The sequence below is a fragment of the Corapipo altera genome, unplaced genomic scaffold (assembly GCF_003945725.1).
Source record: "Corapipo altera isolate COAL_440 unplaced genomic scaffold, ASM394572v1 59, whole genome shotgun sequence".
In the NCBI taxonomy this organism is placed as follows: Eukaryota; Metazoa; Chordata; class Aves; order Passeriformes; family Pipridae; genus Corapipo; species Corapipo altera.
Window position 1 is genome coordinate 6,074,667 of NW_020884917.1, and position 22,410 is coordinate 6,097,076.

At 38.1% G+C, this 22,410-nt stretch overlaps 2 protein-coding genes across 2 annotated transcripts in view; both read left to right on the top strand.

Moving 5' to 3' along the window:
* The window catches only part of LOC113953132 (amphiphysin), a 119,292-nt gene that overhangs the window by 77,590 nt on the left and 19,292 nt on the right, over positions 1–22,410 (top strand). Inside the window, exons 7-16 of the mRNA XM_027655962.1 lie at positions 251–336; positions 1,942–2,017; positions 2,911–2,993; positions 5,590–5,728; positions 7,195–7,323; positions 12,137–12,244; positions 15,502–15,525; positions 16,870–16,893; positions 19,516–19,548; positions 20,927–20,977. Of these exons, the coding sequence (XP_027511763.1) occupies positions 251–336; positions 1,942–2,017; positions 2,911–2,993; positions 5,590–5,728; positions 7,195–7,323; positions 12,137–12,244; positions 15,502–15,525; positions 16,870–16,893; positions 19,516–19,548; positions 20,927–20,977 (753 nt within the window). The remainder of the gene's footprint in view (positions 1–250; positions 337–1,941; positions 2,018–2,910; positions 2,994–5,589; positions 5,729–7,194; positions 7,324–12,136; positions 12,245–15,501; positions 15,526–16,869; positions 16,894–19,515; positions 19,549–20,926; positions 20,978–22,410) is intronic.
* LOC113953133 lies at positions 17,116–19,459 on the top strand. Its single transcript, XM_027655963.1, has 2 exons — positions 17,116–18,427; positions 18,563–19,459. Exons 1-2 carry the CDS (start codon positions 17,221–17,223, stop codon positions 19,006–19,008), a joined length of 1,653 nt encoding a protein of 550 aa, XP_027511764.1. The 5' UTR covers positions 17,116–17,220; the 3' UTR covers positions 19,009–19,459.

Below are 22,410 nucleotides of genomic sequence, written 5' to 3' on the forward strand. Positions count from 1 at the left end.
TACTTCAGTGCATGTTGTGGACACACTCAGCGTCTTCTACAAATGAGTCCTGTTTGAGCCTTAACTTTCTCTCTTGATGAGACTGAGGGCACAGCAAATCCTGTGTTGACCTCTATGGCATGAGACTGAATCACATCCTTTTTTAATAAAAATTTTAAAAGACCCACCAAAAAAAACAGACAAAAATAATTTTGGCAGGTTTTGCTATGTTTTTGTGATTGCAGAAGTAACACTTTTCATTTTGGTTTAGGCAGAAGAAGAATTTCAAAAAGCACAGAAAGTGTTTGAAGACTTTAACACTGACTTACAAGAAGAGTTACCATCTCTGTGGTCACGGTAAGCCTAGACAGATATTGTCTGCAAGGCCTAAACGGGGACTAAGGAAAGGGAATGGGGGGATTTTAATGAGCTGATAGAAAATGCATTGCTGGATTCTTAAAGATTGCATCCATTGTCTTTTTGAAATAATAAAAGGAAAACTGTATGCAAGTGCTCCAAAATATCCTTACTGTAAGTGCTGATTTTTTTCAGTGTATCACTGAATTCACATTCCAGATTCATCATCACTTCACATTCATTACCGTATCTTAATTCTGAGGTGCAAAAAGGTCTATGTTTTATGAGTAAATAACTATGATAGAGCACAGAGTAGTCTATGGTGATTTGAGTCTACTTACAGGTCACTTTTTGTTATAACTACATCAGAATACACGTCATACTTTTGCACTGATTATGTCTGTGATGTAAAAGGATTTGATGGCATAGATCATTTGTTTAAGATGTTTAGTCATGAATTGTGTTTATTCAGAAAGTGCAGACAATATGAATGGGAGAACAAAATTGGTAGAAAAAGAAGCATCTCATTAGTGTCCTGTGTTCTTTAACAGTTGACAATCTGGAATGGAAATGTGTTGTGAGTCACCGAAGTATACTTTGTCTTTTATGCCTTCTAAATGAAATCCTGTTAAATTTCAGATCAATAGAGTGTTTTCCTGCTGTGTTGCTGCCTATTTCAGTTGAAAATCTTCTTAACACTTCAAGATATTTGTTTTATAGACCTACTAAAAGTAAAACTGCATATGAATGATTTAGAGTAAGGACCCTTTTATTTCAATATGTGTTGCCCACTAACTAGTCTCAGGGAAAGGTACAATTTAATTTGAGCATTAGGCATAATTTAGAAACCAGTTGCTTTCGGAGTCCTTTATTTTCGTTATTACAATTCTTCAGGAAGAAAATCGAGTTGACATTTTTCAGGCTTATTTTTGTTCCAAAGATTACTTTTTTAATAAAAGTTGGGGGAAATCACACATGAAAGTTTCAAATAGGAAAAAGAATAATACAAAACCTAAGAAAACACCTTCTGCTTCTGAAAGGTAGAAGATTTTTGACTATATGTGCAAAAATGTCTAGTCTGTATTAAAGTATTTTCTCTTTCACACATGTGCATGTGTTTCAGGGCTGATTTCTTTAAGGAGGACTGAGCATGGGACACCCAGCCCTGGGCTATACTGAGCTGTATACATTAAAGCTGACCCCAGAAGCAACTGCATCACCTTGGTGCTGCAATAGCATCTAGTGTGCTGTCTGGTGGGAGATGGACTGCCCAGAGCACCTTGCCTCACATGTGCTCGTACTGCACTTGTGACCATCCTTTTCCACTCTTCCCTTCTCTAAAACACGCTGAAGACCCCCCAGTCTGGAGTAGTATCAACTTGGTTTACTGTTTGGTGTGAAATATGATGTTTCTCACCATGAACAGAAATAATCATGAACAAACTAGTCTGAAATTTTGACATTTCATCCAGTTATTTACTTTGCTGAGAGTAACAGTCAAGAATGTTGCTTGTAATCTGGACAACAATTAATTAATTTACCTTTGTGGGCCTCCCACCCATATCTTTTATTCTCTTTTTCCTTTCTTTGTGCTATCCTTTATAGACGAATTGGCTTCTATGTGAACACCTTCAAAAATGTATCCAGCCTTGAAGCCAAGTTTCACAAGGAAATAGCTTTAGTGAGTAAAAATTACTATCTCATGTATAATGGATTATGATAGATATGCATGACAGCAAACAGATGTCTTGTAGTAAAAATCTAGCAGAGGCACCCGTGCGAATTTGCCGTAAGTACAGATTTGTAGTATAACCATTGTATTAATTTCTATGTGCCATATTTGTTCTCTCCTTAAGGGAAGAGCAGCCCCTACAATTTTGGATTACAGTGCATTATCACTTGTAGCACTAAATTCACTTTCTACTTTGCTAATTTATTGTTGCCTTCAGTATTTTTACCATGTCCAATTTCTAATCACCTCTTTGCTTTAATCAGTACAAGAAAAACATGTCAAGCATTCCCTTCAAGTCTGCTATATATATTGTCAGCAATGCAGCATTATATCTGTGACTGTTAGGCAAATCAGGTGGTTTCAGTGAGGATCTTTTGAATGAGCCTGGCTAAGTGGCAGTGTATTATCTATAGTAACCTACTAATTGGAACAAAAATTTTTTTTGAAAACTGGCTTTACTGAAGTCCTGTGTAAATTGGGATTAGGTTTTTGAGCGGAAAACGTGAATCTTCTTGGCTACCCATGTTGCTCTAAATTTCGAGTGACCTCCTTCATCAGACTTCACATAGCAGTCAGTCACACTTATGAACTTGTTTGCTGAAAAACAGCTTATGTTTTTGAAGAACTGCTATTATCTTTGATTCTATGGATTTTGCTAGGTTTCCATTTAGGCTTTTGCTGTGCATGGCACTGAGAATTTTTGAAAGGATTTATACTGTAGTGTAAAACCATCAGATTATATATTACCAGGTTATGAGTTATCAGACCAGATTTATCACCTGTGTTTTTAATCATGACTGTAGTCATTCACATAAACTCAGGCAAGTGTTTTGTTTTCACAGCTATGTCACAAACTATATGAAGTGATGACAAAGCTGGGGGATCAGCATGCAGACAAGGCCTTCACCATTCAAGGGGCACCAAGGTGAATTTACTGCTTTTTTTTAATGAATTACATTGCAGTAGGCTTTGTGGGTTTCAGCATAGGTAGCAATCACCTACACCATGTGTAGCGATTGCTGCACAATGTGGTGATGAGTGTTGTTTGTTCAGGATGATAGATGAAGGTACCTTGGATGAAGTTCTTATCAACAGGAGTAAAAATGCAAAGCACACTTTCTCACCAACTTTTTTTCGAAAAAGTCCTTTCACCAAAAAAAAAAAAGAATGAAAGCTGTTTCAATTTAGCCTAATTCATTGTAGACTGTTACACCAATTTGCAGCAACCAAGTGTGCAGTTTATTTATTCTCAGATACTTGGTTTACAGCAATGTTGCTAACTCTTACAGTTTTTTAAAACCTTGAAATATTAAGATGTGTTTATAGCTCCTATTATTAGATGAGAATCCCAACTTTGAAAGTCAGCTTTTATCTCTTCTGCTCATGGGGAAAGTCAAGATCTGAGGGTGCAGAAAAGCTGAAGTAAAGAGAATGTCACAAAATACCATATTTTTAAAGGCTTTCAAGAGAAATCTTATCTTAAAGCACATGACCAAAAAGAGTTTAAAATAAGATGGTGCTTTCTTGACGTCAGTGGATGCCAGTACACTATTTTGATTTTTTGCTTTTGACAAATAGCCTTTCTGCCATAATTTGATCTTGCAGTACTCTAATAGTGATATGCAGAAAAGGTTAAAATTGTAAAACAGTGAGACTTACGAAGACGCAATGGTATTTGGAGTTAATACATAGGGCCTGAATTTCCATTCAATCCCAGCTAATCAGAAGCAACCAGAACAGTGTTATAGCTACTGCTAATTTGCTCTCAAACTGGACTTAAATTAGCAACAATTAAGACTGACCAAACAACATAACATCTGCCTCAAACATATGGCAGTTATTCCTACATTTGTTTTAATCTCACTTTAGAAGAACAAAGAATGCAATATTGAACCTTCCTCCCTAATGCAAAATTTAGAACTGCTTTATAAGCACATGACAAAAAATTGTGTTTTGGATTATTTCAGTGGTAATCCATGATAATATGTGTTTACATAGTGCGTCCAGAGCTGTTAGCTCATGCATCAACACTTCCAGCCCCTTTAGGATGGATTCACAAACTGGACTATGTTTCCATAAAGGATTTGTAAAATGCTTTTGTGAGATGTAAAATAATGTAGTGTTGAGAGATTTCAAGCAGTTTTTGTAAAAAAACAGATATTTTGTCCACCTGTCTCCTAGACCACGTCCAACATGCACATGCTTGTTCCCACTGAATTACTCATTCCATTGATGTGAAGATAATTTTTGCTGCAAATGACTAGCCATACATTAATACAGTGTTATCTCAACTTACTTTAAAAATGCTTTTTAAAAATGCATTATTTTTTCAGTATCTATGTTACTCTCTTTTGCTGTACCATTCACAGAGCCTTATGTGAAACTCTGGATAGATTTTGACTTCCATTATTAGTGATGACGCTCTAAAAGACTATTATGGAGTGGGTCTTCATAAGATAAAACAGCTTTCCTTTTTAGATGCATGAGAATTGGATACTAGACAAGTACAATATCTAATAGTTCCTTTAAAGAACTGTATAAAAAGAAAGATCCTAAAAACTTGTATGCTACTGAATGTCCTGAAGGTAAATATTGTATCTGGGAAAGAAATTTCTTAATGACTGATTATTTTTTCTCTTTTAATATTTCCACAGAAAGAGGTGGTGAGTGTGAGCTAAACTTGTCCTTTCAAAGAATAAATTTTTTGTGTTAGATTTAGGATAATGCTTATGCTGTGGTCTCAGTCAGGAAGTGCTTCTGCTTCCCCTGAAGATGTGTAGGAGTTGCTCTTACCAAGTACACATTGAGTGCTGTAGTTTATAGCCTCCCTGAGTATAAGCTTTCAGCATTTCTAAGTAGCTCAACATTATCTCAGTGTTTGCACCAGGTTCTTTCATTAGAAGGAGCAGATGTGTTCTTAGGACTTCATCAGATCTTTTCTTAGTATCAGCAGAGCTCTGTTGAAGTCACTTGACTGCTGCTTGTTTATAGTTGTGGTGAGTTGTCCTTCTAAATTGTGATATGTTTATAATAATCTTGACTGTGTTTTATTGAAACCTTTCTGAAGTTGCTGAGCTTTTAAAATTATTTGCATTATTTATTGTTATGCCTTCCTATGGGCTTTTTTATCTTTAGAGTCTTTTATTCTGAGAACCGTGTGAAATGAAGACAATAAATCTATCTCACATTTTATGATAGTTATAAACTTATAAATGAAATGGTATTTCAAGTACGGAATCTGAAAAAATGCAGGTATGCTTTTTCCTTCAAGTTATAATGATCAAGTAAACAGATGTTCCAAAAATCAAGATGATTCAAAATTAAAGCTTCCTTTGACACTGTAGATAACTGATTTTTAATTGCATTTAATTGCAATTTTAGTTTTGATCATTATAAAATTACTTAGTTCATCTCCAGTGCCTCTTGTGGTCACTGGCATTACATCAGGGATGCAGTTCAACTGTTGCATCAAATTGTCAAGGATAAATCAGCAAGATATATATTACTTTGCTTCTGTCTAGTGATTCAGGTCCACTCCGCTTTGCAAAAACACCGTCACCGCCAGAGGAGGTCTCTCCCCTGCCTAGCCCTACTGCTAGTCCTAATCATATGCTGGCACCAGCATCTCCGGCCCCAGCCCGACCTAAGTCACCCACACAGGTAAGCGAATACCTAGCGGGAGAAGCTGGCCTGTTGTGCAGTGAAAGATAGCTGAGATGGTGGATTTTTTATCTAGACTGTGACTGAGTAATGACAGGGAGGCCACTGGTTCTGTTGCAGTCTGTTCTGTTCATTAGTTGTTCATGCCTGTGTCATGACATGAATGGAAAATGGTTTTTATGTAAGGGGGAATGAAGAATTTTTAAGGTGCCTGGTGAATTGGTGGGACTTGCGGTGACAAAGCAAAATACTTCATTAAAAGTTGCATTGTCTCTAAGGACCAATATCCCAGCAGTGACAGTTGGAAAAGCCTGTTTCTAAAACCTCCTTGTGAATTTCTGTCCATTATATATTTCTACTCTTCACTCATCTTCAAATTTATGCTTACCCTGTGAAAAATTAGCCAGTGATATCACTGGTCTGGCCAGCCTCTAAAACAGTAAATAATAAAGCTAGCTTAAATACTACTGTGCTAATTACTGATAATTAAAGTCATACTTGTTGTTATTAACTGGATTGAGAAGTTTGACACTGTTGGAATCACTGTTCTCACCAGTACTGGTAAAAGAATAATCAGTTTCATGCATCAGTTTCATCTCTAGTGTAAATGTGATACTTCGTGAGCGTATCAAAGACTTGTTTTGTTGTTACAGATGTTTTTGGAATTGGGATAGCTTCTGTGATGAGTGCTATTTCTATGCTGGGCACACATCAGAAGAACTTTAATGTTGCATTCAGTGAGCATGCTTATTTTCTCTGGTCTCCCAAAAGAGACTGACTGAATATTCATCTGGTAGGACTCAGTCTCATTGGTGCCAGTGGTGTTATATCACCATACCACCTGAGGATTATTTCGTGGATTTATTTTCTTGATATTTTGATAGATTTAAAAATTATCCAATACTATTTGGTATTATTCCAAGCAATTAGTTTGTCACAGTTATGCGAATCTCTGGAGAACAGGGAGAATTAGTAAATTAAGCACCTTTGGTTCCCAGAAATTATATGGTCTTAGCATTAAGTGTGCTTTAAAGGTAGCAACAGGTGGGCAGGGACAAAATACCAAAGCTAAACACAAATGAACTTAAGAAGCTGAAAAGCTGCAGAGGCTTGGTTCTGTGCAGTATCGTCCTTCCAACTGTGGGCTACATAGGAGAGCAAGTGTCTTGCACTGTGTGCCCTATTGCAGCAGAAAAAAAAGCCAAGAATTGCTTTTATATGAACTCTGATACTTTGAGTCTGAAGGGGTTTGAAATATAGAGTTGTTTTGCTCTTTCCACAATGTTTATTTCAATGTTTATTTCACTTGGTGGTGAACAACTAAACAGTTCCTTTCAACATATGGCTTATTCCCATGGCTTATTTAGGGTGAAGCAGTGGAGATAAAAACCTAAAAAACTTTGTTTAGGCCTATCTTACAGCTTTTATCCCTGAACTAATCTGTGACATTTTTACTGTCTGCCTAGCTGAGGAAAGGTCCGCCAGTCCCACCACTGCCTAAGCTCACACCCACAAAGGAGATGCAGCAGGAGAACATCATTAATTTATTTGATGACAATTTTGTCCCAGAAATCAATGTTACAACCCCATCACAGGTAAGCTTCAGTGAATGGTTTACAGGTCCAACCTTGTAATCACCCTAAGTTCTCCAAGGTAGTGCCCTTGGGGCTGATCTTCAGGAGAAGAGAGGACGAGGGTGCAAGTAGAAGGCAGAGGCATAATTATCATTTTCTGTATTCTTGAAAGGGTGTTTTACCATATGGTGTTTTATCTTTGAACAAGTCACACATTATCACTCAAAAGGGCTAACACTGCTAGCATACTGAAAAAAATGAGACATCTCCTGAGAGACTTGACTAAAAATACTGAAAACCAGTTGTGTTTGAGATTTAAATACATCCAGGTTGCATTATAAGCTGAGAGTTTATCTAAAATGCTTTTTTCTAATCCTAAGCATCTCAATGGAATTTTACAGTGATCCTTCTTTATTTCTGTTTCCTTCATCAAAATCATTAAAAGTATTCCTTTTTTCTTTTGAGTGTTTTTTTAAAAATGGAACTTGGCTGGTTTTTACAGGTATAAAAGGCTGCTTCAGCTGGCTTATTCATTCACTTAGTTTTGCTCATTGAAACATTACACAGACGAGAAGTAATCAAAATTAGTTTTATCTCATTATTCCGAAATTTGTAAAAGTTGCGTATAACAAACAGAAAAGCCAGAGTTGTGTCAAATAAGTCTGTAAAATTTGTTTTCAGCTGTTCAGCTTTTACATAGTTATGGTTAATTGCTGGTTGTTCAATAATGGACCCTTTCTGTTATGGTAATTGCAACTCTGAAATCTGAACCTGTGTCTGATAGACTGTGGAGAAATATGTAGATCTGAAGCTTATTCAGAATGTTTATGAATTTTTGTTCTCATGTGAATAATTGGTTTTGTACAAATTTGTTTGACAACACAGGAGAATGTAGGCACAGCAATGAACAAGTTATTTTATACAAATTGACTATATGCTGTTTTATTTTCTTGTGGAGGGGAGAAACAGGCATTGCTGTCTGTAGGGATCTATTTGGAAGAGAAAAAAGTTATTTATAGTGAAGTCCCCATGCAATTAAAGAATTAAAGGCAGCTCCCAGAATGCAGCTGCTGCTAGGCATTCCTTCTGAAGGGAGATGGCAGCTCTGTTGCGTCATTGTACCCTGAGTTAACTACTCTGTTCACATGAGCCTAGACATCAGTGGTAAAGAGTTGGTGTAACCTGTGCTAAATGTGTCTCCCTGCATTAAATACTGTATCCAACTAGCATTCATATGTCAGGCCAGCTGGGGAAGCAGAAATGGAACTGGTTTTCTTTTCCATTAAGAGATGACACTGGAACAGGGCTTTAAATGAGTGTAAGTCACATTTCCAGAATATTTACATCCTTTCTATAAGAGATTGGCATAAAAATGGAATGGGATGGTAAAGGTGGGGCATGCTTCTGAGAACTGAAATCTTTTCCTTGTCTCTCAAGGAAAAATGGATCTCCCTTCAGTGAGTAATTTATGTCCTTCCCTGCTCTGCAGTCCATGACTTGGGAATGACCTAAGCTATTCATTCCCTGGCCACCTTCTCGTGAATCATCTGCATATCTTTCCCCACAGAACCCACCTCCGTCACTAAAGCATCCTTAGTGTATCTGAGGTCCCTGAGTATGTACAGACATACCCAAATAAAATGATGTATAGATTTTGTATCCTTCTGTAAGAGAACCAGTTATTGAAAATATATAGCATGAAATCCACAGGAAACATGGACTGATTCCTCTTGGTGCTTATGGCTTCTCCTATACTCCCAAAGCCCTTGTTGGGCAGTATGGAAGAAGCACTTAAGCCTGCAGAGCCCGCTAATGGTGCAGGACTTCCCAAAGGACCACTATTGGTGTCCCAGACACTGCTCATGCAGAGACACAAACCCAACAGGCTGAAGAATAGAGCTTTACTGCTTTAATCCAATGTTTCAGAGCAGATTACAAACAGGCAGAACACTTTTCTTCTCTGGAACATAAATATTCTGTAATTGTTGTTGTTCCTCCTTCTTTACCAAGCAGTACTAATGCATTCACTGTTGTGCAAGATGCTGAAAGACAGTTCTGCTTGATGCTGTTGAATATTTTTGCACTGATTCAACAAAGAAACTCACATGTCCAGGTTATTCATTGTCAAGAATGGATTTAATTACTGCTAAATAAAAGAAAGAGGTGAGAAGATGAGCTATCTGGTTGACTGGATGAAAGAGTCATTTGGAAATGAGTGTTCCTTGTTTTTCTTTCATTTTCTTCACATTTCTCCGTAGTGTCCAGTTACTAGCTTGGACACTGTAGGCCTCTATATGCCCTACTTAACATGTCTGAGTGTGTCAGATACCTCTGAAGGGAACTGCTAAGGCTATTTTAAAGCTTTTACAGACTGTGTGCAGAGAGGGGGTAGCAGTTCTGGTACTTCCTGCAGGTTTCTTGTGCCTTCTCCATTCCTTGCACATACCTCTCAGGTGTACAACTTTGCTTCTGCCACAGCCACCTCTTTCAAATGTTTCATTTATTCATACTTTGTCATGCTATGGTGGAATAAATACAGGATGTTTCACAGACCTCCCTGACACAGCTTTTTCCCTTATTGAGGAATTTCTCAAGGTTCCTGTTTCTCCTACATCTCCATGTAATGTGATATCTTAGGTACTCTATATGTTTATTTGGGCCTTTGTCACTAAAGTTAAGAGAAGTGTTTTCTTCATTTTGTTCTGAGGGTTATGGGTGATGATAATTTTTGCAGTCAGTACCCTGTCACTACAGATATCTTACCTGTCATCACACATGGCCTAAGTAAGACTCCTATTCATCGGATTCAGTCCTCAAAAGTAGCAACTTCTTTCTCAGACCTCATTGAAAGATAATTAACATTTCTGTCTCCATCCATTTCTGACTATATGTCAGCAAATGCTGTGTTGTTTCATCAGAGTGTATGATCATATGAGCGTTAGTGCCCCAAGGGCGTATGTGATGAAGTCTAAATGCACTGGATGGAAGGCGTGTCAGAATGAATATAATGAGGGTTACTGGTGGGAATGGTGGGTTTGACTTTTTGAAGTGCTACACTATCACACTGGCTTCAGTTTGTCAGAGCAGTTATCCCTCATCACTTGTGGCCAAAAGCAGAGGCCGAGGGAAGAAGATAAAAAAAAGCAAGCAAAGTTGGTACTATTGACCCGCCCTTCTACTGTATTCTCCCAGCCTCTGGTCATTTGCAATTCAGGGGCTTCTTCAACATGATTTTTACGTATTTAGTAAGCCTCAACAGACTACTTTGCCACAAATTTATTCAGTCTTTCAGCATGTGTACATTTTTCGCATTCACACTGCCTGAAGACAAGGAGATCCCCAGCTGAACTCTGTGCCACACAAAGCACCACCACCTTTTCTTTATTCTGCATCTGTCCCCATCAACTTTGCTGCCATCAACCTTCCTGCTTTGGAAGAATCAGGGAGCAGCCAAACCTCTGTACCTCTCACGCTTGTATAGACCCTGCTCATATCATCCCTAGCACACCTCTTCCAGACTGAAGAGTTCCATGTTACTCTGTCTTTCCTAACATGGGGGCTGAGGAGCTATTTTGACCATGTTTGTAGGTGACACAGAGAGATTGGGTGTTTTGTGACATAATGGAAGCCACCTAACTTTGAACATCTATTTACCAATAGTAAAACTAATTTAGAAAGTTTATATTCTTAAGTATTTTAATAATAGAAAGGCTTTGTTCATTTATTTTACTATCATTGTCATCATCATCATTATTATTATCTCCTAATTTTACTGGTTTACTGCCCTGTTGTTGCAGACTTGCCCTGTTGTACAAGCTTCTCTCACTATTTAATGAACACTGAACAACTAGCAGTAGGCAGTACCAGCCTCCTTACCAAGACCAAACTGCTTACCTAGAATATTTTTAATTAGTGATTATTGTGTCTCAGCTACAGTTTCAAGCTAATTAATATTTTACGTCGAAGCACACTAATTGTTTGTTCAGGTTACTTTACAGGAAAGACCTGTATCCCATTGAAACAAAATATATATATTTCTGTTGACCTCAGAGGCCTTGGCTAATTTATTAATTGCTAACAAAAAAGACTCTACCATGTAATCCAGTTTAGTGAGAACATATCATAGAATCATAGAATGGTTTGGGTTGGAAGGGATTGGAAAGGACCTTAAAAATCCTCTAGTTTCAACCCACTGCTGTGGGCAAGGACACCTTTCACTTATCCAGGTTGCTCAGAGCCGCATCCAACCTGGCCTTGAACACTTCCAGGGATGGGTCACCCACACTTCTTTGGGCAACATTGTTCCAGTGCCTCACTGTCCTAAAGAAATATTTCCTAAAGTTTAGAGCTAAGGGCAACATTAAATGTAAGTAGGTGTTCATGTTCAGAATTGAAATTTAATTCAAAGGCATTTATGTCCTTCTGTATTGGCTTTTTATAAATGTTTGTGTTTGGGGGGAGATTCACTTATTAGAATATACGAACACTGCGTGCCATTTATGTAGTCTTTAGTTTTGGTGTCTGTCTCAAAGCACTTTAAAAGCACAGTCAGATAGTGTACACTCAGCACTTTTTTGAAAGGATTGTGATTGTTTAGGCTGGAAAGGCAAAGATGTACTGCAGAGAAATCAAAGGCATCATAAGAGTGAATCTCCTAAAATTAAAACTTATACTAAAGCTCAGGATAATCTTCAGAGCTCCTCCCCTCCTGCCATGCACAACAGCTAGTAAGTCTGTGATATAATTATTTTCTTCTTGTGCCTCTTAATATTTTACTGCCCAGGGAAGCTTTTGAAAGATAAGTTTTTCAAGAATTATGTTTCTCTTCTAACAGAACGAAGTACCTGAAGCTAAGAAAGAGGAATCTTTGCTAGATTTGGACTTTGACCCTTTCAAGCCAGAAGTTGTACCAACAGGAGTTAGTCATTCACCCATGTCTCAGGTATCTCTTTGCCTGGAGGTAGGCAAAGCACATGAATGCAACATGCTGTGTTTGGTAGCAAAGATTTGCCTTGTGTATTAACAGTGTATCTGCAGTGTCTGAAAAACTTTATCTTCCTGAGAGGCTCTATTCAACCATCTATATTTCCCCCTCAGTAACCTTGTACTTGATGATGTACTGGAATGAGAGTAAATTGTCAGGTGGTAAAATGAGATGTCTGCTGATGAGAATGGTTGCTGGTACCTTGGCCTGGACTTTGGCATGCTGTTATTTTCCATCTATAGAATAACTCTTAGTGCAAACATTATAATTCTCCAGTGCTTGTTTTTCTGACAACTTCTCTGACCTGGCCTTGATTCTTCATGTCTGAAGAGATGCCTCGGGGGACCTAGGTCTTGTGGAGTCAGCACGCAATTGCTTTGCTGTGATGGAGTTTCTGTACCAGGCAGTGGAATGATCTGAGTGGTTTTACTATAAATCTATTTTAGACCTAACCTCAAGGAAATTGAGGGTATGGAATAGAGTGTTTCCTTGTAGAATGTTGTGTTATAGAAATTCTGCATTTAGTAGTAATATTTGCCATGGTAGTTTCTTGCAGCAATATTAAAAAAAAAAAAAAGAAAAAAAGATGAAAATTAATAAAAAAGGCTGATATATTAAGTTGCTGGTATTCATTGGCTTACCCTACAGGACCTGCTGTTTTAAAGTCCAGAATTCACCCTCACTGCCCAGAGGGCAGATAGTAAAGTGGGGAAGATCTCCTGGCCGGCATCTCTGTATCCCTGTCTTGTACTCAAAGAAACAATATTAATACATCATTAGCAAGACCCATTATCCCTGTGGCTATCACTAAGGCTTGTTCTGTGAGATGTGAGAGGACTAATCAGATGTTCAGGAGTGCAGCATTGGGAAAGGAGTGAGAAGACAAGCAGGTTTAGTGTTGAGATAGTCCTGATTCTCTGCTGATCTCTTCCTCAGTTAATTAATTTCTTACTTGGCATGCAGTGCTAGTTATATAATGAGGTCTGTAGTGATCTCTCATGGGATATGCACTATCAGAAAAATGATGCATTTTCAGCATTCCAAATGCTATCTGAAATTTCTCACTGAGATTTGCTAGAAGTGTTTCATTCTAGCAGAAGCTTTGTGCATTTTACTTGATTTTTTTTTCTCCCTCTAAACAGGGAAGAGTATGGGGAAGGAGAATGCAATTCCTTGGCATTTACTGGTGACAAAAAAACTTTAGGTGTAGCTTTGCTAACTACCCTTTCAACATGTTTTGTAATAACACTTATTTGAGCAGTGGGATTGTTAAACGAAAGATATTTAACTTTTGTGACAGAACACATTTGTTCTGACATCATATTGTACAGATTGTAGAAGAGTTTATTGGTTTAGTGAAAAACAGTTATTTTAGATTCAACTGTACCATATAATTCTGTATAGAAAAGTACATTGTAAGTTTTCATCTAGGTACATAAGAAGCATTCACTGAGCCCCTTCAGTCTCTCCTCTTCTTTCACCTTTTCCCATAACGTATGTATATGAGAAAGGATGGTCTGCATCCACAAGAGCATATGAATGAGTCAGAGCACCATGTTTTTAGAAGGGACCCTGTGTCTGGGTGTTGGTCTCACTGTATTTGACAGGGTCAGCACTGTGGCAGCATAGACAGAATGAAACCTGTGTTTGCAGACTTTGGAGAGCCTGTGCTTGTAGAGAGATTAAGAAGAGATTAAGTGGTGTGTATATATTTTGTGTGTGTGTAGCTTTTGCCTCAGTCATGGATATTTTCCATTCAGCAAACTGCTGAAGAAGTGATGTGAAGACACAAGTAGTCATTTGTGCATGATGCCTTGGGAGGCCTGGTGTGACTTCTCTATTAATAATTTAATTAATTACCTCCCTCCACTGCTCTGCCAGGGTGATCAAACCACAGTAACTGAGCCCTGGCATGCCCTTCCTCGTTTGCTTTTCTGTTTCTATGGCTGCTTCAGAAGTGACCTTTCTAAACCTGCCTGGCCCTCTTCTCTGTTTTCTAGCTGTGCTCTGTCTCACCTTTTCTCAGTGTATTGCTTCCCCCTCGTGCTCAAAGTTGAAAGGAAAATGAAAAAATGGAAAATGAGCAATCTCTCTTTTCATAAAAGTTAGTTAGACATTTAGGATTTGTACCATTTAGCACTTTAAGAACAGACCTGTCATTTTTCCTTAAAGCTGGAATGCTCAGCTAATAATGTTACAGCAAAGTAAGAACACGCACTTTTGAATTACATCTGCAGAAGCAGCACATACCTGGACTTAAACCAATTTAAAATGAATGTGAAATGGCTCTTGATGTTAATATGCTGTAAATCTGAGTAGTGAATTATTACTGTGCCTTTTGCTCATCAAAGCAGAAGTTGTTCAGAGAACCATTCTGTCCTTATAAAATATGAAGCAGGTGAGAAAAGAAGCTAAATGCACCAATCCTTTCTCTCACGCAAATGTTAGATGTCACATTCAACATTTGAAAATGTTTCAGTTTCACATTTTACTTTATGAATATCTTTAGGTTTAGAGGTTTTGTGGGCTTTAACCTATGTGTGAATATAGTAGATACAATTTGAAGCATCTCAGGCAGCTTTTGGGGCCAACCAGCAGAGCTCCTTCTTATGCCGTGGGATATAAATACTTGGCATGAAGTCTGCTGCTTTTCTTTCATCTGTCTATTTAGCTCTTCTGTTAAAAGGTCACTAACATTAATTAACCTCCTGGACAAAAAGAAAATATTGGTTAACTTTCTTGTTTTCTTTCCCCAAAAGTATACTGTTTTCCTTTCTGGTGCCAGAGTAGTGAGAAAAAACACCAGTGGATAGTTGAATAATTTTTTTACTGGGTAGAAAACCTGACCTATGTAAGCTTGTTAAAGCTGACACCTTGCAGATGCTCCTGTACATGTTGAAAGTCATTCAGTCACCGGCTCAGAATCTGACCATTACTCGTGCACGTGATAATGTGAATTTGCTGGAAAGCAACAACTACTTTGAAATAGGAAATAACACAATGCATTGCATACTGCTCATCCTGTATAACCAAGAGGAGTATTATGCAGATACATGCACACACATGTGCACGCATGTGCTAATATGTAAAATATGTATGTATTGTAAATATGCATATAAATAAGTATTATCTTCTTAGTTAATGCACAGTGTTTGGATATACAGTGTATGAATGATATTTTTCTCACAGCCTCTTTTATCCACTCCTTTTTTCAGACATTGCCATGGGATCTATGGACGGTAAGCCTGACGTATATATTTCTGTGCCTCAGATTTTGTAACAACCTGAAGTCAGATTTACAATGCTTTTACCAAAAGACAAGATAAAGAATTTATGGAGGATGATACTTTCAAGTCTATGAAGCCACTGTTGCTTGGCCTACAAAACCTAAGTGATGTCAGTAATCTAGGCTAATAAAATTCTCAATCATTATAACTGTGTTGCTTTTACTATGCCTTAATTAGAGGTATTAGAGTGTAATAATGAATGTTAATCACTTGTTTTTATTACCTGAAGGTGTAGTTCCTCAGGACTTTAACCCAATGGACAACCATTTTCTCAAAATTCATGAAGGAAGTGAGAATTTTGTTTGTGGGCATACAGTGAACTGGACTTATTCACAAAAAAACCTACTGCTGTAGAAAATTGTATGAATCCTTCCTTCTTCCTCCTCATGCCAAATCAGATACAATGATCTGCAGGAAGGAAACAACTCATTTTTGTGAGCTTTCTTTTGACTTTATGTCATGGAGTTAGCTGGGTTGACTTGACATGGAGCCTGCTACATTCATTTTTGACCTTTTGTAGCTTCAGTCAACACAGAAATCTGTGAATGCTTGTCATATATTAAGATTTGCAGCACTGTTTTGTGAACAAATACCATATGCGATGTATATTAAATGTTCGTCTCTTTCTATCTAGTCAGGTTAAATAAAACCTGAAAAAAAAAGTAGTGGACTTCACAGCTAAATGTTTGAAATTAAGGATACTCATTACAAAGTTTCTCTTAATAAGTTGAGTGCATAGTAGTTGTTGAACTTCCTGGGAACATTTGTATCTGTTCAAAAGTGGCAATGTAGATAGCAGGTTTGTGACTCAATGCCTTACTCTGTGTGGACATAAGTGCCTCTACAAGATAATGGAGAATCAGAGCTGCATGCTCAGGGTGGTCTCTATTGCCTGAGTGATACAGTGATACCTGAGTGTAAATACAAGCCCCACTACTACTTGCATTTCTTCCTTTCTTGTCACTGTCTCACAGAGCAACTTCTCTTTTCAATAGAGATGTAATAGGATTCCTGCAATAAAAATGTCAGTGGCTCACAGAGGAAAGCAAGATGTGACTTTTTTAATAGTGTAATGCAGAGGGTTAAAATTCAAGGGCCTGGGATTAGTCTTTTGTGGAGTGGCAGAAAAGAACCTGTTGCTCCTTCTCCACACCGGTAGCTCCTGGTTAGGGAACTGCTAATTAATGAACTGCTGCTGTAACAAAGTACATTATGGTCTTCTTTTCTGTATATGTATATATTTATATGTATATCTTTATATTCATGACTTTATTTGTATGACTTTATTCTATACAGACAAGCAGTGAATTGGTGCAGCCGGTAAGCAAACCTCCCCCCAAAACTGCAACCACTCTAGAGACATGCTTAATCAGTGTGGTGTAATATATAGTTTTCTGGTTTTGTCTATCAGTGCCGCTCTTTTGCATTATAAACTATTACCTCTAAATGTTGCAAACCGCATAGCTTTTCCTTAAATGGCTTAATTTAGTCACTTCATTCTTTAAATTAAATTTGCTCATGTAAAATATAAATTTTGTGTTTTCTCATCAAGTCCGCCTTTATCTTTTTCATCTTGTGTTTTTTCTTTGCTTTTCTGTCTGCTTAAAGCCTGACTCTTCAAAAAGTCTTTCCCTGTGTAACCTGGTCATGGAGGAAATCCCAAACAGTGGGTCGTCAGAAGATATTAACAGATCTCAAACTAATCTAGGTTCACTCAGCTGGGGCCTAGATGTTAGCACACCCAGTGTCAGCCAGGAAATTACTGCAGGCGGTTCTTTGCTTTTCCGTGAGGCAGAGCAAACCTCAAGCGAATCCATGGGTACTCTGCCTGCTAGTGTTTGGCCTGCAGTAGGTGAGCAGGAGGATGCTGCACCAGGGTCAGCTTCTGTAAACGAAAACCAGAGGACTTCACTGGAGGACCAGTTGGATGCCAAAAATGTCCTGTGGGAAGATGTGGTGACCAATCAGCCTTTAGAGAACATAACCAGTTTTGAGACACCCGTCCTGGGAACTGATAGCTTGTTGGATGAACCCCTCCCATGTGATGTGCAAAAGGCAGAGGAAGAGCATGAGGAAGACGAGTGGGCAGGTGTCAAGCCAAGTGAAAAGGTAGAGACCGGAGCTAACTACAAGGAGGTAGAAGGTACAGAGGAACTGGAAGAGCAGGGTTGTGAAACCAAAGGAAACAGGGAGGCAGAACTTTATAAGGGTTTAGCAAAATCAGATCTTGAAATTTTAGTCAGCGCAGAGGTAGAAAATTTACATGCGCTTGAAGATAATGACGGGGATACTGGGAGAGCTAGTGGTGCTAACCTAGAAAACCCTAGAGAAGACAAATTCAAACAGGTCAATGTCACTGAGGAGGCAGATGGAGAAATACCATTGTTGAGCACAGGGCTGGAAAGCGGGGACAAAATAGTAGTGTACAACTGTAAAACTATAGAAAGCACTGGCACTGAACCTGAGAGAATCCTTGGTATCTGGGATCAGGACCATGAAAGAACACCTGAGGATGCCTTAGACCCAACTGACAGTGGTGCTGGAGAGAATACATCCATAGAGTGTATAAACATGAGGACATGTGTTGACCTACAGATAACTGAGGACACAGGAAAGTACTCTACAGATACTGTGACCAATCTGTGTCATGCTGAATTATTCAATGCAGAAGAGTCTGGTAAAGGAACTGAAGACGATAGCATCATCCACCTCCCAAATGGTAGTACTGGTACTGAAGGTCAAGCTGATGCTGAACATGCCCAAATGTCTTGGGCACTGCAGCCCAAGACAGCCGACGCTGCTAGCACAGGCTGTGGTAATCCTTACCTAGATAATGCAGAAGACCAAGTGACAGGTAGGGCAGCAGCAGCAGTCACTGAAGAGCATCCTAGTAGCAGTGGTGTTCCTGAAGCCTTGGAAACAGATCCCTGGCAGGCAAACTGGGATCCAACAGTTACTAATGATTCCTGGGGTTTTCCTGATCTGTCAGATAGCCAAGCCAATGGACTGGATAATTGGCCCTTTTTCCCCAAACAGCAAGACTCAGAGGAAGGTAAAATGGAAAATATTTGGTTGGGCATTAGTAATAAATGGTCTACACAAGACTTAGGAGGTATTGATAACAGCTGGGGAGAAATAGGTGCAAGCACAGGCAATAAAATTCAGGAGACACCAGTAAAACAAGGTCATCCTGGGGAGCAGGCAGGCATTAACAATCCTGGACTGAGCAAGGAGATAGCTAGACCCTTGGCTCTGTTTCAAATGGGAAATTCCAGAAATGCTAGCACCGAGAGTTCAACTAGTCCTAAAGACAATGAGACCAACAACTCAGATTTATCTGAAGATGAAATTGCTAACCGGAGATATGGATTGTTGTACCAGGAAATTGAGGCTGATAAAGAAGAGGTACCTACCCCAGTGTGTAGCCTAGTCTAGACAAAGAGTTCCTTAGGCCATGCATAACCGTGTCGTTTAAAAACATTCCATTTGTGTGTTTCCCACTGCCCTTCCTAAGCCTGTGCTATTCTTTTTTTGAAAAATTGCCATGCAGCTGTTCATAGTGTGGTACCCTTCAGCCATGTAATGAAGCAGGCTGACAAAAATGCATTTCAAAATGGTGAATGAAGCTTTGAACTGTGAAGGCACATTGTGTCTCGCAGCTTTTCTGTTTTATCTGTATATCTTTAAATGCACCTAGTCTTTTTTTATTATTGTTTTGTAAAAATGCTTAAGTTACTCTGCTTTTTCTCTTTATTTTTGTTGTTTTATTTAAACCTGTGATGCCTGGTGTAAAATAGCACGGTTGACAAATTTCTTGCTGCTATACCCTTTTTTTCTTTTTATGTTTGGCCTACATTTTTATTTTGCAAATAAAAATGTTTTGACTCATGTTCTGATCTAATAAACAAACGATAATTTGTTCCGATCTTCGCTTCTACTTAGGCATCCACCACAGCATTTAATGGATTTGCACAGGTAAGAAATAAAAAGGTGTTAATATAATTTTTTTTCCGTGCTATTAGGAGGGGATTAGAACTGGCTATACAGTTTCAGGAAGTCTGTTCTACAGACAAGCTGCATAGCAGTGTTATACTGTCTCAAATCCAGACTTTGTCTGTTCTCGGAAATTCTACTTAGGTGTTACTAGAATGATTCTAATACTCTTAGGACTCTTGGACTCACTGAATTTAATAGCAAAAAATCTGACTACCTTTCTGGGATGGATTTTTTTCCTCCTAAAAGGACTGATTTAGTGTTTTTATTGTGCTCTTTTTTGAATTTTTCTCACAATCCCCAAATCCTGTAAAGAACGGTTTCCCCAGTTTCACATAGTTTCAGTGATTCTGTATGTATATATATGATGAGGGGGTTTTTTCCTCCATCTTTACTTTCAGTTAGGATATATTTTACTCTCAAAGTTAAATGTAAAGTATTTGTTTGCTGCTGTGCTGATAGTGAGACTGTGTTACCCATCACAGAGATACAGCACATGAAGACACCATGTTTATGCTTTCAAATTTCAGGGCTGTGTCAAGATCCCAAATTTCAGGTGGATAACCTGGGACCTCATTGTTTTCCAGCATCCCTTCAGAGACCGGCTCATCCACAGCACACACTGTACACCACATTTTAAAAGCACCCAAAAAGACTCAGCTTATACAAGGACAGAAATGAGTCTTACAGTGCTTAACAGTCTGCTCCAGGACATTTAGTTTAGTAAAGGATCTGGAAGGAAGGGGGAAACCACGAAGCACAACCTCTAGTAATTAAGGCAAAATGTTGGTCTGGAGGAAATAAATATCTGCTGCCCCCACTGCAGTAGGAAAATAATTTGGCCCAGCAATACTTTGCAAATTAATTGGTTCTGAATGAGCGAGGTGTTGGAAAACACCTCTATATTTCTACTTCCTTAATGCAGGTAAAATTTTGTATCTGTAATTACTCTAGTTATTATTCAAATAAAAGCCCAGGATCAAGAACATAGGAAAGTAGCTTAGAGCTAGTGTAATCTCCAAGCATAGCCATGTGTTGTCTGCAAAAAGTTTCACAACTGGGAATTGCATTGTACCTGAAACGAAGTCCTTGCAAATCACATATATTTAATGAAAGGTTTTTCACTGCCTCTAGTGAGGTGAAAAACTTCTTGGTTTAGAAGGTTTGAATATAATTGAATATAATTGAAAAGAGAATGTCTTTAATATTAATAGCACTTAGATAATCTAAGTAAGTATTAAAAATAATTATTAGTTAGGTTGTATTTATCATCTTATTCTGTGTGAATGTACTTTGATAGACATCTGCAAATATCCTGTCTCAAATACTTTTTTCATTTGTTTTTCATTTCCATATCTAGGATGTGTCTGTATTTACAGTGCAATCAAGTGAGAATGTGACAGAACCTTTGGTAAGTGGTGTCTTTTGGTTACTTTTTAAATGCCTTGTAAGAAAAGGCATTTTTTATTCTTCCTTTGGGCAAAGAGATTTTCTTGGTTTTGTGTGCTTTCCATCCTTTAAATCACAAAAGCTTATACAACTCTTCTACCTGAAAGAGCTGGTGAGTGATATGATTGTAGTTTGTAAATCCATACTGACTGAACCAATCTTTTACAAGGATAGCACAGAGCAAAAGAAAAGAAAACCAGAATATTCTAAGATATATTTACTTTAAAAAGATGTAATTAAACCGTTTGTTCATTTATTGCATCTGAGAAATTACTAGAATAAATACTGTGGTCCAGTGTAGAGCAAGCAGGTGATAGTGCGTGATGACTGTTTAAATATCTACAATATTGCTGTAGTTTTACCCACTCACCACATATAAATAGTAGAAATTATTTACTTCTAAGGACTGGACAGTCTTTTTGAAAGTCATCACACCTGGGCTGTTTCTTAGCTCCTGTTACAATCTTTGGTTAGCCTGAAGTAAGGATGTGAATAGCAGCATTGCTGGGTGAGTGCTATAGTTACTTAATAGCAGCAGAGTGATATTCAATATTATTTAATGTGGCTTTTGTATAATGCCTCTGGTGGTGTTTGTGTTCATGATGGTTACTAAATATGGTGAGAGTATTTTTACTTGTAGCTGAAATGTGGTACTTCGTCTGAAGTCTGCTTGTCAACAAATGACTTGAAGTACATCAATGCAATCTGCTTTATAACATTACCTGTGATTTTAAGCCTGAAAGAATCTTCCAACATTAAATCTCAGGAAACTCATTAGTCACCTTACTTGGGATAAATCTACTTTGTGTTTCTTATTTCAGTCCTGTTTCTTCTTTGTGAAATTTTCTAGAGCTGTAATTATACACTGCACAGAGGGATTTTTGCACAGCTTGACGCAATATAGTGAATGCTTCTTTATGCTACGCCAAATCCTGAAGGTCTTGCATAGGCAAACTTCTCTGTACCTCATTAAAAATTAGTCTGCTTAAGGTATATGTGAGTAAAGAATTGAGATGTTATGGGTTTTTTCTGAAAAATATCAGCAAGAGATTTTAGTATTTTAAAGAATTTCATGAAAGCTATCCCTTCATGTCTCACAGGAGACATCACATTCTAGCCAGCTGCCTGTTATCAACTGCGAAGCAATTGCTTTTGAGCTCCATATTATGCTGAGCAATTTGTTCATGGCAAATTAATCTATTGAGGTTATTTTATCTGGTTGAGTCAGCCATCTTTATAAATGGAATATGCTGAGCACTGCTTGGAGCTCTCCTTGTGTATGTGCATGTGATGTTTCGCAAGGTGATGTTTCCATTGGACATTGCACTTCTGCTGTGAGCTATTTTGCCACAAAACTGAACTTGTTTCAGGGCTGGTGATATTTGATAGATCCTC